This window comes from Lygodium microphyllum, chromosome 8, assembly GCF_053477565.2.
Source record: "Lygodium microphyllum isolate KBCC chromosome 8, Lygodium_microphyllum_v1.1.10, whole genome shotgun sequence".
NCBI classification, from domain to species: domain Eukaryota; kingdom Viridiplantae; phylum Streptophyta; class Polypodiopsida; order Schizaeales; family Lygodiaceae; genus Lygodium; species Lygodium microphyllum.
Window position 1 is genome coordinate 10,388,243 of NC_141142.1, and position 19,321 is coordinate 10,407,563.

General features: G+C 49.8%; 1 protein-coding gene across 3 annotated transcripts in view; it reads left to right on the plus strand.

Moving 5' to 3' along the window:
• LOC148031961 (putative triglyceride lipase) overlaps nucleotides 1-19,321 on the plus strand; it is a 248,498-nt gene that overhangs the window by 40,241 nt on the left and 188,936 nt on the right. For 2 of the 3 annotated variants that reach the window (XM_087682557.1, XM_087682556.1), the window contains exon 3: nucleotides 9,489-9,570. The exons of the other annotated variant lie outside the window; for it this stretch is intronic. In XM_087682557.1, the coding sequence (XP_087538683.1) occupies nucleotides 9,489-9,570 (82 nt within the window). The remainder of the gene's footprint in view (nucleotides 1-9,488; nucleotides 9,571-19,321) is intronic. 3 annotated transcript variants of the gene reach the window in all.

The following is a 19,321-nucleotide window of genomic DNA, read 5'->3' on the forward strand; positions in this document are numbered from 1 at the left end:
CCTTTCCCTTCTTTAGACTTTCACTATATATTTGCATACTCATTGCATTGCACTTAGCTTTGCTTTTTGTTTTTTGGAGCATCTCACACTTGCCTTTGTGCATGTATATTTTGATCTCTTTTGCAGGGTTTTATATTTCAATGTAGGGCTAATATGTAAGCTTGCACTAGTCTTTCTTGAGTTGGAGACATGAACTGTGCGCTGTTCCTTTCATGGTTTCATCTACTTGGAGTTTTACTCTTCTACAACATGGAGGCTTCCCCTCTTATGTTGGATCGTGCAACATCTCTCTTGATGCTATCATGGCGGTGACTTTTATCCTTACTCTTCTAGTAGAGATGCTTCATCATCTTTATCCACATGGTTCTTGGCACCACATGAAGACCGATATCATTAGGCTCCTCTTCCTTCACATCAACATTGACATCTAGGTTGAGAGGGGGTTTCTACCCTTCTTGGTATTTTACATGTTTCGGCACTTGTCTTTGACATCGGCTTTTTCCCCTGTTGTACCTTTCCCTACGCATTGCATGATTTGATAATCTTTGTACTAGGGCACTTGCAAGTGAACAACTTTCATACAAGGGACACTCTCCAAGTGGCACATGCTGCATGAGCACTCTTTAATATATATAATGCTATGCATCCCATTGTGCAGAGCACCATTGGATGGATTCTAAGCTGTTTCTACTAGAGGATTACACCATTATTCTTCTTCACATGATCCTTCATCACCTTTCCCTCGTCATTGATATCCTCGAGTGGATGGGTAAGCTTGTCCTATTTTGTGATATGCTGGGTATACCATCTCTACTCCTGTGACTTGTCTTCTTAGTCATTGCTACTTAATTTGTCACCACCCATAAAATTAACTTTTCCACACCAACCAAAAAATGAAAAGTTCAATGTGGTTCCATTTGTCTTTGTCGGGCTTGGTAGGCCATTGGGTAGTCGATGATCCGATGCCCTGTGTTCTCTTTGGGGTGACTACTTGGACTCCCTTATTAAGATAACCATTGCCTCTATAGTCTTGGTAGGCCACTGGGCAGCTGACATGCACCCTTTGTTCGATGCTCTAGTTGCTTTGGGGTGGGATGCCTTGGGGTAAACATTGTAAGCGTTTCCTTTTAGGCTCAATTTTGGGCCTAAGAGGGGGTGTTGAGCTACAACATGCTTTGCAATTAATTAGCATATTTAAACAGCCCCAAAACACACTTAATCAATGAAAAATGCAAAAATGGTGCACAATTCGAGAGAGTTTTAGTGGTCCCCCAAAACCCTAACTTTTTGGGCACCCTTCAACATCTATAAATAGATAGGCTGCCCACCATTCTGCCTCATTCCTTTTGTGTAGGTTCTCACCCTTATGTACAGATTTCAGCCATCAGCTTGCATCCATGTGGTGGTCTAACCTTCATAACTACTGCCACTCCTTCCACAGCTCTTCTTGTGCGCGGCACCTTCTTTTAGAGTTGTTGCCCATTGTTTGCGCCCTCCCTCCTACTGCAGTTGGTCCCATCAGCCATTGCTAGCAATCGGACTAGCTCCTATTTCTTGTGTTTGATCCTCATCAGCCAGGAGATAGTTAGTACTGCTCTTTCTTAGCATCAAGCGACCTGTTGGAGCTTGCGTTTGGCCCTCTCCTTTATAGGCAACAGTTGGTTGTGGTCTTACTTCTCTAAGCGGCAGCTCTATCACTGCGCATACATCTTCCTGTTGCTACCCTTTGCTCTAGGCATCATCCTTTTTTTTTTCCTGTAAAATGTGGCTGATTATATTACTAAAAAAAACAGATTACAACGGAGCACTCATGCTCAACAGACCAAGCTGGAGCTGATGAAAGTCACAGATACATCATATATACAAGCCTCTCAAGGCGGTCTGGTGGGGATGGGGGCAAGAAGCCATGGAGGGGGGGTGTATCGCCATCTGGGGCTGCCTGCCTGCATCACAAAGAACAGGTCCTGGCCGCCCCAAGTGCGCATGAAATGACATCGGAGCTCCTGATGAGCCCTGGACTCGCCCTGCACTTGATCCCATCGGCCTCGAAGGGAGTGGATGATGGAGGTCTAGAGCTCTGGTAAAGTTGCGTGTACTGAAAGTCTCTCTCCGCCGAAAGCCACTTGACACCGTGCCTTCCAGATATGCCAACAAGTAAGACTCCCTATGATTTCCCATACCTTAGAGCCTCTGCTTTGGGCTCCAGTACCTGGCGGATGGGTAGAGTCTCTAAACCCACCACTATGCACGACCTTGCCTCGATAATGAATATCGTATCCTGCATCCCGGCCTCATACAGAAGGTGATGGCCCTGGCTCACCACCTGCCAGCAGAAAGCTCCCCAAGAGATACATCCAAGGCTAGTTGCTATGCGGCGAAGGATGTGGCATACTCCTCTCCACACGAGCTGTGCCGCCTCACACGACCAAAGGCAGTGCTTTGGGGTTTCCATAGACTGTTGTGTGCAACGCTTACAAACTCCCTCCTCCTGTATCTGGGCAAGCCAGCTTCCCACCGCCAAGCCTCCATGTGCCACTAGCCATAAAAAATATGACACCCTCCTCGGCCTCCAGCTGTGCCACAGGCGGCGCCAGAAGGTCCGTCGGAATGACTCTGTGATGCTGTGCTCCACCCAGTGCCTGCTACATGATGGCACCCTGATACTTGCTGCAATACCTCCTCGTCCGCCATCCTGTACACCTCCCGCCATGTCCTGATGGTACGAGCCGGGCCAGCCTCCCAACCAGCCCACTGGATGTGGGGGTGCTCACCAATCTGTGCCGCTTCCTGGTCCCTGACTTGGGGGTTTCAAATCACTGACTGATGATCTATCTCCTCCTGGCAGTCTGGGGGGCTCTGGATTAGGGCCTTGCAGAGGCCTTGCCACACGCGGAGCAAGCTGCGTAGGAAGGGTGATTGGGGGGGGGGGGTGATCTGGGCTGACGTGAAGATCCATCTCAGGGACGGCCTCCACTCACTGCCAAGTCTCGGTTTACAGTCCTGAAGACCCTTTTGCAATAGGACCTTCCAGGTCTGCCCTCCCGGTGTGAGGCCATGGACAACTAGCTTGCCCAAGAGGGCCATACTCTGATACTCTGGGTCTATGATCCCAAGCCCTTCCTCTGACCGATGTTGTATGATGGTCACCTACGCCACCTTGGCCTTGGAATCCTTGGAGCCGTCTGACTCGGACCAAAGGAAATTCTGCACTAGGCGGCAAAGCTGCATTAGGAAGGAGGAGGAGAAGCACCAACAAGAGGCGATGAACCAGGCCGTTGCTAGGAGGACTTGGTTAACCACCAGGGCTCGGCCGGCTAGTGAGAGGTGAGCTGTGCTCCAGTAGGTCAGCTTCCTCCGAATAGAATTGAGGATTGGAAGAAACTGCTGGGCGGGAGTGATGTCGAGTCCCACTTGGAACCCTAGGTACCGGATGGTTTAACCTTTGCTCACCCATCTAAATCCCAGGTGGATGCCCCACTCCGTGCTAGGTCCGGGTCTGTGAGGAAACCAACCGACTTTCGCTTGTTGATTTTTGCTTCGGATGCAGAACAAAACACCTCAAGAGCCAACCTCTCTCTCTCCAGCATCAACTCGTTGTCCTCTATATAGAGTGCTATAATATCTGCATACTCTGAGTCTAACAACTCGGTCTCCTCTCTTACTGGAAGTCGGAGGCCACGTAATCCGCTTACACGTGACCCGATGAAGTGAGACATCACCTCTGCAAAGAGAAGGAACAGGTACGGAGCCAGGGGGTAGCACTGTTGGACCGATCTCTCTAGCCGAAACTCCTCCCCTCGCCTTCCTCCTATGAGAATCCTGCAAGTGGCCGATTTGTAAAGTGCGGAGACCTCGCAAATCCAAGCCTGGGGAAACCCAACCTCACCATGGTGCCCTCTAGGAAATCCCGATCCACCTTGTCATAGGCTTTCTCAAAATCCAAGAGTAGTACGGCCAGTCTCTGCCCACTGTGCTGGGCCTACTCTGTCGCCTCAAAGAAGGTGAATACATTGTCTAGGATGCTCCTATCTTGGACAAAGCCTGTCTGTGTGTCATGGATGATGTCTGGAAGCACGGGGCGTAGTAGTCTACCAATCATCTTTGCGAGTGCCTTATAGGCCATTGACAATAAGGTGATCGGTCTCCACTGGGAAAGCTCCAACTGGTCTCCCCCTTAGGGGAGAAGACTGATAAGGCCTGCCGAAAGACTCCTTGGCATCTGTCCTGAAGTGAAAATCTCCTGAAAGGCCATCAATAGGGGGTCCTTCACCACTTCCCAGAAGGTAGTGAAGAAAGCCTTAGAGAGGCCATCCTCTCTCGGGCATTTCTGCCCGTCTTGCGTATGGAAAGCCTCCTCTAGTTTCTTCCTGTGAATGGGGCTAGGAGGGAGCGTCCCATCTCCTCTGTGACGAGGGACGGGATGTTATCCCAGACCTACTGTCTACATTACTGTCCTCTAGTTGGGGATGTCTCTTGCTCGAAGAGGCGACTGTAGTAGTCGGTGGCAATCTCCATCACCTCATTTGGGCTAGAACGGGACCTCCCATACTGATCTCGGAGGGTGCGTATCTGCTCTCCTGAGGTGCGAGACTGGTGCACCTGGAAGAACTCCCTGCACATCGTGTCCCCCTTCCGCGCCCAGAAAGCTGTTGAGATGTGGAAAGAGAACTCTGAGCGCCTGTCCTCTAGGCCAGCAATGGCTGCTCATGCACGTATCTCGTATGCGTGGGAGTGGGATCCCTTGGTGCCTCCTGTAATAATCTTTGTGCGGCTGCAAGGTCTTGTCTGAGTGCTCTCTCCTCCTCCCAGCTCTGTTGCCTGGCTTGTATGGCTGCCTCTTGGTAGATTCTGCTTGACTCAGCTAGGACCTCTGTAACCTCCTCTGTGATTTGGTCCTTGTTGCCCCACTCTTTGGTCCAAATTTGCTCTATCTGTCTTGTCACTTTCTCCCTTCTATAGATCAGGTCAGGGATTTGACAAGATCGTGTATTTAGGGCAGATGCTGGGGGATCTAGTGTCAGGAGAATCGGGCAATGATCGGACAACGTGGTGCCGCCCAATCTGGCTTCCCCAAGAGCCTCCCCACTCTCCCACATAAAACCTGTCCAACCGCTCTAGCAGGACTCCACCTAGCCGCCTGTATCCCCAAGAGAAGTCCAGCGACCTCTCCCTCCTATGGAAGGCAGGGTCTCTCCAGGCATCGCGTGCTACTGCCAGTAGAAAGACCTCCCATGCCTCCTGCTCCTCCCCGGCCATGCCTTGGTAGTTTCTCTCTCTGCCCTGCTGGTCCTCCAAAGCCTCTTGGTTGTTGAAGTCTCCTCCAACAATCCAGGAGTCCACCTCTAGGAGTCCTTCCGCGATCTCCACCTAGAACCTGCTGTGTGCCCTAACCTCCGTAGGGGCATAGATATTAAGGACTCCAAGGCACGAGTTCCCAATATCCAATCTGATCCATAGCACCCTCCGTGCCACTATCATTCCATGGTCTCGTACACAAGCGGTAAGACTCGGACCAATAAAGGTGCATATGCCTCCACTCCTGCCGTGGGCACCTATGGCGTGCTTCCAGTAAGTGTGTGAGCTACCTCGGAGTACTTTCCCTACCCACTGGGCCTGGGTGGGGATGAGCTTGTGCTCTTGTAGAAGTAAGATGTCGATCCGTTCGGCAAGGGCAGGCTGCAGCTCCTGCCGAATAATTAATTACTTGGAACCACGTGCCCCACTGTAGTGGAGGGTATTTACATTCCAGGATGCAAGGTGTAAGCTCATGAGGAAACGTGTGACTGACCGAACAGGCATCTGTTCGGTGTGGAGGCTGTTGATGAAGAGGAGAAGCTATGAGGCATGCAGGTATGCTTTGCCGCCGGTCTGGATGGCGAACTTCAATCCCCCATGGTGGCCCTCGGTCGGACCATAGGGGTGATAGATATTCTAGGTGGTACTATCAATGCATCTATCAACCATGCTGAGAGTTGAGACTCTGTGCACTGGTAGAAACGGGCCGCCTGTGCCAGGGGCCACTCGATCACATCCCTTAGAGCTCTCCATTGTGGAGGGGCTCGAAAGAATTATGCTCAGGTGAGGGACCTCGGCACCAGTCCACCAGTTAATATCCATCATGCAACCAGGCCACTGCTGTGCAAACAATGCTAGTCTTTCTTCTCCCATCCACTTGGAGGTGTGGTCCGCCACCTGACTCTTCAACTCTTCCTCTATCTGTGTCGTCGTCCACTCAAGTGAGAGGACTAAAGAAAAAAGGCATAGTTTAGTCCATCCAGTGGTGCTAGTAGATGGATCTTGCCCCTCCTTGACTTACGAACCACGAAGATCCCCATGTCTAGAGGTAGTGGGAACTCTCTGCACTCCGCAAATCTCAAGTAGGACCATGGGCCACTGCGGAAGAACTCTTGTGGCAACAGGTGTATCCGTCTCGGGAAAGTGTGACGGGCGGCAGGAGTAGATGAGCTGGTGATTGTATGGGAGGGGGAGGACTGCTGGTGCGAGGAGGATGTAGGTGTGTGTGGCTTATCACCTCTTATGGGAGGAGGGGGGTTGGGTCTGGGGGGGGGGTTCGCCTAAACCAGGTGCGGATCCGGGGGGGCTACTTGGTATGGGGGGTGGTGGGGGGGAGGATGATTGAGGGATGGTGGGATGAACGGAGGTATATGGCAGGTGTAGGGGGGGCTGGTGGCCTTGGAAATGGGGGGCTGTGGGCTAGGGTCAGTGGGGGAGGGGATATGGGATGTGGGGGGAGATGGGTGTGGGGGCTGTAGGGACTCAGGAGAGGTAGTCTGTGCCGCGGGTGGTGGATGTGGGGGATTGCGGTCCTGCCGGGTGGGGCGGGCAGGGGGGGGCTGTGGAGTGCTTTGCCGAGGGGGCGTCGCTTGCCCACCTGCTTCCTGCTGTGCTGAGGCTGGGTCTGAGACGCTGGCTGTGCGCCCCCCCCCCCCCCCCCCCCCCTCTGTCGTCTTTGGAGCCGTGTGAAGCTATCAGCGTCCACTTGTGGGCCTGTCGGCGGAGCCACCTTGGCTCCGAAACGCGTGTAACCTGCTGCCTGATGCCCAAAGTCGTGGCAGCGCAGGCACTACCCTGGTTGCCTCGTCACAATGACCTGCTGCCTAAAGGAGTGCCTGCCTGCCTCAATCTCTAGGAACTGTGGGGTATTCTTGACCTCTTTTACTGCCACCCGTACCTTTGGGACTCCTGTAGCTGTCACTGCATCTGCGAAGGACGTGGGAAGGATAGTGGCGAAGAGCCGTCCAAAGTCTTCCACCAACTGGCGATACTCTATCGCTAGGTCGGGGAAAAGAAGGATGATCGGGTGCCAAAGAAACTTGTTGTGGAGTGCAAATGCCTCCACAGTAAAGCCACTATACCAAGGGACCATGTATATGACCCCCTTCGTGGACGCATATGGTGAACTGGCAAGCAACTCGCGAGCTGCGTCTGCTGAGCTAAGCGTGACCATGAAAATCCCTTGGCACATTAGGATCGCCTCCATGATCTGCGCTGTGCCAATGCGCAGCGTGGAGTGAAGCCAGTCCCGAAGTTGGGCCCTGGTTGGGGAATGTCCTACTACCTAACTATAAATCACTGTTTCCTTTAGCTCTAGCTCAGCTCGGACGGCTAAGAGCTACTCCTCAGAGAGGACGACGCGCAAGGTGTTTGACTAGGGGGCACTCGTTGAGTGCGCCGGGGTTTGACCAAAGGTTTCCATCGGACGATCCTTCTGAGAAAACTACGAATCACGTCGCGGTGCTACTTGAGGGAGAAAGTTGCTGCAGGGGAGGGAGCAACTTGGAGGGTGGGGGGAACAATGGCGAGGGGGGGAGGGCTGCTGTTTTTGGCAGTTTTGGGGGGGGGGGGGGTGGTTTGTTGGATATTGCGGATGGGACTGCGATCCTGGACAAAGGCAGCGCGCTGGGGGGGAGGGGGGATGGATCAGAGGGTGGCCTGGCGGGGGGGGGGGGGGGGGGACTAGTAGGGCGGGCGGGGGGCGGGGGACAGCAGGGCGGGCGGAGGGTAGGTATGGCAGGGGCAGCAGAGCGGGCAGGGGGGTGGGGACAGCAGGGCGGGTAGGGGTCAGGGGGCTAGCGGGGGGGGGGGGGGGGGGACTAGTAGGGCGGGCGGGGGGGGGGGGGATAGCAGGGCGGGCGGAGGGTAGGTATGGCAGGGGCAGCAGAGCGGGCAGGGGGGTGGGGACAGCAGGGCGGGTAGGGGTCAGGGGGCTAGCGGGGGGGGGGGGGGGGGAGAGAGATCGGGCATAGGCCGGTGGGGGAGGGTGGGCGCAGGCAGGGAAGGCAACGGGACAAGTGATGGATGGCGAAGACAGGGGCGATGGACAAGGCAGGGGCACCGGGCTGCAGGCAAAGGGGGAGGGGGGGGTGGTGCGTGCTCTGGCATTGGCGACAGAGAGGGAACAAGCGGGCGAGTGCGATTGCTCAGGCGATGGTGGTGTGGCGAATCAGTCGGGGCAGGGGGTAGCTCACGCGACGCGACGGGCTCAGGCCTACTTACTTTCTGCTTTACACAGCTTCTAGGCATCATCCTTGTTGTTGCCTCTGTCTTTTAACTACCTGGTGGTGAGTGTTTGGTGTTTTCCTCGTCTTCCGCACTCTGACTGGTGGTCACAACACTTGGGATTCTTCTCCAGTGGGACGTCACTCTTCGCACTACATTGCTTTGCCCTTGGGCATTCTGTACACTCTTACATTCATTTACAGCATTCATTCACTTTAGAGTTTCTTCTCTTTGTGTTTGTCTTTGTGTTTGAGCTTTGAGTTTTGCGTTTGCATTTTGTGTTTTGTGTTTAGGGTTTGAGTTTTGCTCATCTCTGACTGAGTCTTTGTGTTTCAGTCTTGGTCGTACATGCTGTGTTTCCTCTGTGCAAACCCTAGCATATCTTCATAGGTGAATGCTCTGATAGTGATTTAGATGGGAAGCTATGGCTCTTATGGCTATAAAGGAGGATATGTTTACATGGAAGGCATTGCCAACAGGCAGCTTTAAAATTTTAGGTTTTCGGAATATATTGTGGCATAATTCTCTGGTAGTTGCAGTAAAAATTCCCTGTATCATGATGTTGAACTGTAGCATACGTTTTTTATTGTCAATTGGTTAAACAACCATTATATTGTCAATTATTCTTATTGCTAGATCCATTATATATATGGGAAATATGCAAGTAGAGTGTAGTGCTGTTTAATATGCATTCTAATTTCCAGTCTTGCAAATAAACTATAATAGCCGTTTGAAGTGTTTAATAATCTTAGTCCTAGAACAACCATGCATGTTAGAAACATAGAACTTGAGTGCAATGCAGGTCACTATACAGAAAAGATGGACAACTGAGTTTGTAGCTTTGAAACTGTTCTAGTAGGAACATGCCAATAGCAATAACACTTTTCTCCAAGTCATTTGTTCAACTATTGCTCTGTAAAAGTGGGTTTGTATGAATGAAATTGCGAATCTGCTAATGTCTCTTACAGGCAATTTTTGAGGGAACTGTACGATGGGCAGCTTTCAATTTGTTTGAAAAAAGGTTTCCGATTTCCTGGTCTGGATTTATGGGTAAGAGTCAGACAACGATCTTCTCTTTCTCAAACTCCAATTGCTAAAAATAGTCTGTCTCCTTATTTTTTCTTTTTGGTCATGAATTCATTGAATTTATGGTGAAATGATAATTTTTTACATGTGATGTCAACCAGCACTATCACTTTTGATTGGTTTTATGCATGAATATTTTTTTTCTTTCAAGAAATTAAATTTCCATTAATAACTCGGATTAAAAAATATCCAAAGAGTAGCTAGGTATATCACAATTACAATGGTTGGGTGAACAACCAATTTGGTGGACCATAATGCTCGACCGTATGAGTTCCAAATGTACCAAGTTATGATATTGGTAATGGGCTCCCATTTGTGGGAGTCAACTTAAATCCACTATGTTTGCAAGTAATATGGAGTGGGAACCTTGCTTAGATATCCTCCAATGATGAGGAAAAAAGGCTCCCATGAACATCCTTATAGCCACATGTGGGGCCTCTATTTGTGGCCCAAGCTACAAACCTCGAGGTTGCAACAATGGTCTTTGCTATGCTGGGAGTATGATCTTGAGGGCTCTCCTTCATACCTCTTGAGCTCTAGGGTAGTCCCATAGGCAATGTCTTTGTGTCTTCTTTGACTCATCGTATCTTGCCCATGCCATTGGGTCCTTGCCGTATCCTAGCCAAGTGTCAAAAAACTGCTAAACTCCTTTGAGCTACAAGCCATAGGAAGAGAGATTTTCCTTGGTTTAAAATTGTCATGTAGTCTCCTCAAAAAATGAGACGTAAGAACTGATTTGAGTTACCCTTTTTGTGCCAAAAGGAGGTGGCTACTGGCTATTGCTTTGATCTTGCTCATCTGAATCCTCCTCCCTAGCTTAATAGTGTAGCCAAAGAAGGCTATGTCACATGGCCTACCAAGAAATGGATCTCGTGGTTTCCCTTATAACCTCTAAAGAGGCATCCTCTGATGAGCCCAAATCCTCCATCCATCTATCAAGTAGGTAGCTAGGTTTGGCTTGATACACCACTCCATTGCACGCTTTGCAGAAGAAGGATGTACCATTTAGATGGACAACAGTGGAAATTTCAACATTTGAAAGTTGAAGGAAAAGATGACTTTAGATCCTGTGCTTGTGATACCCAATCTAATCACATGGTTAAGTAAATGTGCAACATGTGAGGTGTAACTAGGGTTAGAGTAAATTTATGAGCTTGGAATGTGAGGAAATCATGGAATATCAAAGGCAAAAGTTGCTACAAGTTATGAGCATAGGTACTTGGTGGTATTTGGTGCTAGTTGTTGGCCTAGATCATTCATTTGGCCATAAATATTAGTTGTTGGTTACACTAGAGAAGTGACGTTTAATGATACCTAATGTCGATCTAATGGTCAAAGATGGCGTAGAGATACTCAGAAATGGAAGTTGCCTAGCCAATTTAATTATTGGCCGGTCAGATTATTTTTGTGGGCACCGAAATAATTATTAGATAAATTTTCAATATTTAAAGATTGAAAATTAGTGTTTAATTATGGATAATGCTAGAAAAACCATTTGGGAAGGTTGCTACTTGTCAAAAATGCCCATGCAAGATTGAAAAACGTCTTTAGAGTTTGGAGAGACACATTTTTAGTGCATTCAGTCAGCAAGAGAGAGGGAGAAGATGCTGTTGGTTTGATCTGAAGCCATTGGAGGACATTTTGAGGCTGCCAGAGGTAGGAGAAGACCAATCAATAGTAGATGACAACATCATCTATAGGCTGTTGAGATAGGGCAGCATCATCAGTAAATGATAGATTTTATCCAGTTGTTTGGGAAGAAAGTCTAAATTTTCTCTCTCCTTAGCATTCTCTTTAATCTCCTAGCCTTTCTACAACCTTGCTTTGAAGATTACGACATTGAGATCATCAGAGGTTGAGAAATTTCAGATTTCTCTATTGTAAATCCTAATTCGTAGAGCAAAAATTAGGGTTTGGTAGTAGCTTTAGGAAGCGTGCCGGAAATTGGAAGCTCCAAGACTTGGATTCTACAGGGCTGATGTTGTTTTAAGTGGAGGGACTAGCAAATCAATGAATTTGGGGTATTTTTTATCTCAATCAAAGCGGGTGAAGACCAATTGACTACTCGAATCAAGGGGTAAATTGGATGGAAGACTTGCTAGTCATTTTGGATAGCAAGGGGAGTTGAAATAGTGAAAGGGATTGGGAAAATCCCGTTGTACATCAACTTTTTCTTCAATTAATTTAAAGAAATACGGAAAGGGGAGCATCTATCACCCCTATGGTCCGGGCGAGGGCCACTATGGGGGACTGGAATTCACCATCCAGACCGGCGGCAAAGCGCACTTGCATGCCTCACAGTCTCTCCTCCTCATCTGCAGCATCCACACCGAACAGATGTGTGTTTGGTCAGTCACAGGTTTTCCCATGAGCTTACATCTTGCATCCTGGAATGTGAACAGTCTCCACTACAGTGGGGCACGTGGCTCCAGGAAGTTGATTGTTCGGCAGGAGTTGCAGCTTGCCCTTGCCGGACGGATTGACATCTTGCTTCTGCAAGAGCATAAGCTCACCCTCGTCTAGGCTCAGCGGGTTGGGAAGGTACTTCCCGGCACCTCGCACACTTACTGGGAGCACGCCATAGGGGCCCCCGGGCAGGAGTGGAGGCGTATGGACCTCTATTGGCCGGAGTCTCACCACTTGTGTACAAGACCACGGGATGATAGTGGATGGATCAGATTGGATATTGGGGACTCGTGTATTGGAGTCCTCAATGTCTATGCCCCTACAGAGGTTAGGGCGCATAGCAAGTTCTGGGTGGAGATTGCAGCTGGACTCACAGAGGTGGACTCCTGGATTGTTAGAGGAGACTTCAACAACCTGGAGGCTTTGGAGGACCAGCAAGGCAAAGGAAGAAACTATCAGGGCATGGCTGGGGAGGAGCAGGAGGCATGGGAGGTCTTTTTGCTTGCAGTTGGAGCACGTGATGCCTGGAAAGACCCTACCTTCCACAGGAGGGAGAGGTCCTTGGACTTCTCCCGGGGATACGGGCGACTAGGTGGAGCCCTGCTAGAGCGATTGGACAGGTTTTATGTGGGAGAGTGGGGAGGCTCTTGTGGAGGCCAGATTGAGCAGTTGGCAGGCACCACGTTATCCGATCACTGCTCGGTTCTCCTGACACTTGACCTCCCAGCATTTGCCCTAGATACACGATCCTGTCGGATTCCTGACTCGATCTATAGGAGGGAGGAGGTGTCGAGACAAATAGAGCATATTTGGACTAGAGAGTGGGATAGGAGGGATCGGATAGCAGAGGAGGTTACAGAGATCCTAGCTGAGTCAAGTGCTGAGTCAAGTAGTGTCTGCTAAGAGGCAGCCATACAGGCCAGACAGTAGTGTTGGGAGGAGGAGAGAGCACTCCGGCGGGACCTTGCAGGCACGCAGAGATTATTACAGGAGGCACCAGGGGATCCCACCCTTCTTGCACAGGAGGTGCGCGTGCGTGCAACCATTGCTAGCCTAGAGGACAGGCACTCAGAGTTCTCTTTCTGCAGCTCAGCAGCCTTTCGGGCGTGGAAAGGAGGCATGATGTGCAGGGAGTTCTTCCAGGTGCATTAGCCCTGCACTGCGGGAGAGCAGATACGCAGCCTTCGGGATCAGTATGGGAGGATCCGTTCTAGCCCTGATGAGGTGATGGAGATTGCCACTGACTATTACACGCGTCTTTTCCAGCAGGAGATAGCTTCAGCTAGAGGACAGAGACGCAGACAGTAGGTATGGGATCACATCCCGTCCCTCGTCACAGAGGAGATAGGACACTCCTCCCTTCTAGCCCCCTTCACAAAGAAGAAACTAGAGGAGGCTTTCCATACACAGGATGGGCAAAAATGCCCGGGGGAGGATGGCCTCTCTAAGGCTTTTTTCACTACCTACTGGGAAGTGGTGAAGGACCCCCTACTGAGGGCTTTCCAGGAGATCTTCACCTCAGGATAGATGCCAGGGAGTCTCTTGGCAAGCCTTATCAGTCTTCTCCCCAAAGGGGGAGACCAGTTGGAGCTCTCCCAGTGGAGACTGATCACTTTATTGTCAGTGGCCTATAAGGCACAGGCAAAGATGATTGGTAGGCGATTACGCCTTGTGCTTCCAGATATCATTCATGACACCCAGACAGGCTTTGTCTAGGATAGGAGAATCCTAGACAATGTATTTACATTCTTTTAGGCGACAGAGTGGGCTCAGCACAGAGAGTAGAGACTAGCAGTATTACTCTTGGATTTTGAGAGAGCTTATGACAGGGTGGACTGGGATTTCCTAGAGGGCACCATGGTGAAGTTGGGATCACCCTACGCTTAGATTTGCGGGGTCTCTGGCCTGTACAGATCGGTCAACAACAGGGTTCTCATAGACGGAAGGCGAGGGGAGGAGTTTCGGCTAGAGAGATCGGTTCGACAGGGCTGTCCCGTGGCCCCATACCTGTTCCTACTCTTCGCAGAGGCGATGTCTCACTTTCTGAGGTCACGTGTGAGTGGATTACACGGCCTCCGACTTCCAGTAAGAGAGGAGACTGAGTTGTTAGATTCAGAGTACGCAGATGACACATGCCTCTACATAGAGGACGATGAGGTGATGCTGGAGAGAATGAGGCTGGCTCTTGACGTGTTCTGCGTTGTAGCGGAGTGAAAATCAACTGGCAAAAGTCGGTTGGTTTCCTCACAGGCCCGGACTCTAGCACGGAGTGGGGCATCCACTTGGGATTTAGATGGGTGACCAACCGATACCTAGGGTTCCAAGTGGGACTCGACATCACTCCTTCCCAGTAGTTTCTTCCTGTCCTTGATTCTATTTGGAGGAAACTGACCTTCTGGAGCACGGTTCGCCTCTCACTAGCCAGTCGAGCCCTAGTGGTTAACCACGTCCTCCTAGCGACGGCCTGGTACATCGCCTTGTGTTGGTGCTTCTCCTCATTGTGCGTAGGGCAGCTTCGCTGCCTAGTGCGGAATTTCCTTTGGTCTGGGTCTGAGGGGCGTGGGCGACCATTATACGACATTGATTAGAGGGAGGGCTTGGGATCATAGACTCAGAGTATCAGAGTATGGCTCTCTTGGGCAAGCTAGCTGTCCACGATCTCACACTAGGCGGGCAGACATGGATGGTCTTATTGCAGGAGGGCCTTCAGGATTGTAAACCGAGGCTTGGCGGTGAGTGGAGGCCGTCCTTGAGATGGATCTTCACGTTAGCCCAGATCACCCCTCCTAGATCACCTTTCCTTCACAGCCTACTCTGCGTGTGGCACGGCCTCAATAAAGCCCTAATCCAGAGCCCCCCAGGTTGCCAGGAGAAAATAGACCGTCAGCCGGTGATCTGGAACCTCCAGGTCAAAGATTGGAAAGGTGCACAGTTAGGTGAGCGCCCCCACATCCAGTGGGTTGGGTGGGAGGCCGGCCCCCGGCTCTTTCCATTAGGACATGGCGGGGGGTGTACAGGATGGCGGACGAGGTGCTGCAGCGAGTATCAGGTTGCCCGAGAGGAGTGGAGTTGAGGAGAAGAGAGATAGACGCAGCAATACCTCCGGAGTGGCTTGCCCCCCCAATACGAGAGCCAATAGAGCTCAGGGAGGTATGGGCAGCTAGGTTCTCTCCAGTAGGCCTCCCCCTTGAGGTGGTAGGTAGAGTGGGTGGTGCCCCGCAGGGGACCTTCTTCGCCATTCAGGGGGGGAGACGTCTCGCCCTTGACAGAGGGCGTCAAGATGAGGGGATTGCCACCCTTTCGTGGAGGAGGATTCGGGTGGTGGGTCTTCAGGGGAAGACTTGGCGACTAGACCCCTATGTTTTCTGGAAGGAGCTCAAGGAGTGGCGCTTTTGGATCTGGGAGGGCAGACCACTTGATGAGCTGGAGTGGAATCCAGGAGAGTGGCTATGGCCGGCCTCTGCGGTCGCCAAAAAGCCACCCAGGTCCCTAGAGTACACTGCCAGGATTGGCAGACATGTACTGATGCAGGAGGATATGGACTTGGCGTCGTCATGCAGCAGGCACTAGGCGGAGCACAGCATCACGGAGCCCTTTCGATAGAGCCTATGGGATAGCTGGAGACCGAGGAGGGTGTTGTATTTTTTATGGTTGGTGGCACATGGAGGCTTGGCGGTGGGAAGCTGGCTTGCCCATATGCAGGAGGGGGGTTGTAAGCACTGCACACAGTAGCCTTTGGAAACCCCAAAGTACTGCCTTTGGTCTTGTGAGGAGGCGCAACTCGTGCGGAGAGGAGCATGCCGTATCCTTCGACGTGTAGCACCCAACCTTGGGTGTATCTCATGGGGAGCTTTTTGTTGGCACGCAGTCAGCCAGGGCCGTCACCTTTTGTATGAGGCCGGGATGCAGGACACGATATTCATGATCGAGGCAGGGTCATACGCAGTGGTCGGTCTGGAGGCTCTACCCATCCGCCAGGTATTGGAGCCCACAACAAACCGCCCGGAGGTATGGGAGATCGTAGGGAGTCTTACTGGATGGTATATTTGGAAGGTGCGATGCCAGGCGGCTTTCGGTGGAGAGAGACTTTCAGCACATGCGACCTTAGTAGAGCTATGGACCTCCATCATCCATTCCCTCCGCGGCCGATGGGATCAGGTGCAAGGCGAGTCCAAGGCTCGGCAGGAGCTCTGTGGTCACTTCATGCGTACCTGGGGCGGCCCGGGTCTGTTCTTTGTGATGCAGGCAGGCAACCCCATTTGGCGATATACCCCCATGGCTCTTGCCCCCATCCCCCCTAGACCGCCATGAGAGGCTTGTATACATGACGTATTGGTGACTTTGCTTCAGCTCCAGCTAGTCTGTTGAGCATGAGCACTCTGTTGTACTTAGCTTTTTGAGTAAAATAATCAGCCACATTTTACTTGCCAAAAAAAAAAAAGAAGTCCTTTCGGAGGTGTCCCTTCTTGCCACAACAATAGCACCGAAACTTCTTCTTGTGTCACCCCTCTCTAAAACTGGAACATTTGGAGCACCAAGAGATAGCATCCTCACCGAAACCAAAATCTTGACGCAACAAGTCTTCAACATAACACTTGTAGATGAGTAAATAATGTTTGCATGCTCACCATGAGTAGGAGACGCTGGAGGAGCCATGATAAGAGAGAGATAGAGAAGATGAATAAGGGCAAGGGATCTTTAGGGATAAAAGTATCCCACAAAGTATAGACTCACAAGGATTGCACGAGTTCAAAGCAGTAAAGAAAGCATATAGAGAAAAGATCAACAGTAATCAGAATGTAGTGATAAAAACACGACAATTGGATGCACATGAACCCTCTGTAAAGCTGAGCAGTGTATTACAAAGTGAAAATATGGACCAAAAACAACTAGAACCAACATGAAACATAGTTGCCCAACCCTGCACAAGGACAAACAATCAATATGTAGTTAGTAGCTCTAGTGAATGCAGGCGACCTGCAGAGGAAAATAAGTCGCCTCAGCCTGCTATCCCCAAAACACAGAAGACAAAGGTTTAGAAACAGGTGCCCCGCCCTGAAACAGCCCAAAAACTCTGAACGCAGATGGCAGACAGGATAACGTTGAGAAAAATAGAAGAAACTAGGCCGAAAATGATCAAAAGATGATTGCACAGGCTGGAGATCAGTCTGAGCAGTCAAGAACAGGTCCAATCAGCAGCAGAAAAGCCAAAACTCAGACCTGAAACAGTAGAAAACAGCAGCACGAACCTTGAAACTGCTGTAGTAGACAGCTGAACACAAGAGACGAGGGAAAAGGGAAATGCTACAAAAGAACAAACATTGCGGAAAGGAGTCAAAAGCAAAGAGATGCTTGGGAAATGGAATCCATATACCAAGACGTGAGACAGTATAGATCCAATGTGAGTCACTGGTTGTGAAGGCACCAGCACCAGCTCCCTCTCTCCACCAAAACTTGTAGGTGGTGAATGACATAGTGGAGGAGGGAGTGACCAAAATAAATAGGCCAAATCTATGCCATAAATGATATCAGGTTGGCCAGCAATAAATGCCTCAAAACACCATGAAAATGACAAATATAAAATGTGTAAAATATCTAAGATGTGCCCAGTTCACTTTGGCATGCATAGACTCACACATGAATTGACATATTTGCTAACAAGACTAAGTAAGAAAAACAAGACCACAAAACCATGCAATTGACCTCATAAACTATCATGCCGTGAGGAAAGGAAAACACACAAGAGTAAATCACGTGTTTGAGGCAATCCAAGAGAGATGGGCAACAAAGATACAAGTGTCGAATGCATCTTGCTAGCCGACGAGGGCTACCAGGCAACAAACATCCTAACCCTAAGTGACCAACACACCGGTTGCTGGGTAAATCCTAGCAGCAAAGAAAGTTGTCTTCGGCAGGGACACTCACTGCTCTACCCGATCTCATCGGCATCATTGAAACCTTAGTGGCATAAGAAGGGAAAGGGATCATTTTAGCTCAAGCTCGAACACTGACGACCTAGGGATTGATCCTAGAGAATTTCCAGCTGAAATCTTGCAATTGCTAGTGCAATACAAGCAAAAAGCATGAGTTGTGCATGTGGATTAGACCAGCGCATGAAATCATAACCAAATTAGAAAGAGAGAGGACTTGAAAAGACCTACTACAGTAGAGTGCTCAGTTTACACAAGTGCAAAGGGTCGACTGGTAGAGAAAAGAGGCCGCACTTAACCGGGTCCAGTGCATCTTGGTGTTCATTGGGTGTGCAAGGCCAGGAGCTAATATATACATAGAAACAACGCTTGAAGCTGATCTCACTCCGACCACACTCTTGACCATGACAATTCAACCAATGAGTGGAGTAGTGCAGCATTAACTGCCTCAATTCGAGCTGGATTAGGAATTGTACCCGACACCAGAAACCAAACTAAAATCTTGATAATCACAAAACAAATTGAAAAGTACAAGGTAGGTCACGATCCCTATAGCTTTGTAGAGCAATTTGAGCAAGTCAATGAGGCTAACAACCTCCAGGATGTTGCCCAATGCGTACAAGATTTTGGCCTATGCTTGGAAGAAAAGGGGCACACTTGGTTCACTAGTCAGGACAATACCAAACAAAATGATTTTAATATACTGAAGGACCTCTTTATCAAGAGATTCTCTGAAGTGGGATATGCGGATAATCTTATTGTTAAATTGACAAATGCCAGTTAGAAGGACAAAGATGAGATACGTAATTACATTACCTATGTTCGGAGTCTCTACAACGGGATTCCAATAGTTGAACAATCCACTCAAAAAGTGGTCAACACTGAGTTCATTAACGGGGTTAAGAATGAGGTACTCTATAAAGTGCTAGCTAGCAGTTTAAGTTTGTAAAAAGACACTCTTTGAAGCAATCCATGTGGATGACTTGTTAAAGAAGAGAAATTCCAAAGCTTTTTAGCTTGCGGACAGCCTTACCATCCATAGTGAAAGAATTGCAATCCACAACGAGCAATCACCCATAGATAACTAAGACAAAGAAAAAAGTATAGATATTATGCAAGAAATGACATGGCTTAAGTTGGAGCTTACAAAAATTTAGGACACACTGTGATGACCCCACGTTTAATGTGTCCACTGCTGCGGGGATAACCATCTTCCATGAGAATGTTCGGATCCGTGACCACACACTTGTATAAACTACAAAAGAGTTGGCCACGAGGCCATTTATTGCCGATTGTCGAGGAGGATACCATATCCCAAGCGTTATCCATAACCGTACTGCCCCATGAATAGGCAATTCAATTATGGAAGAGCAGCTCCA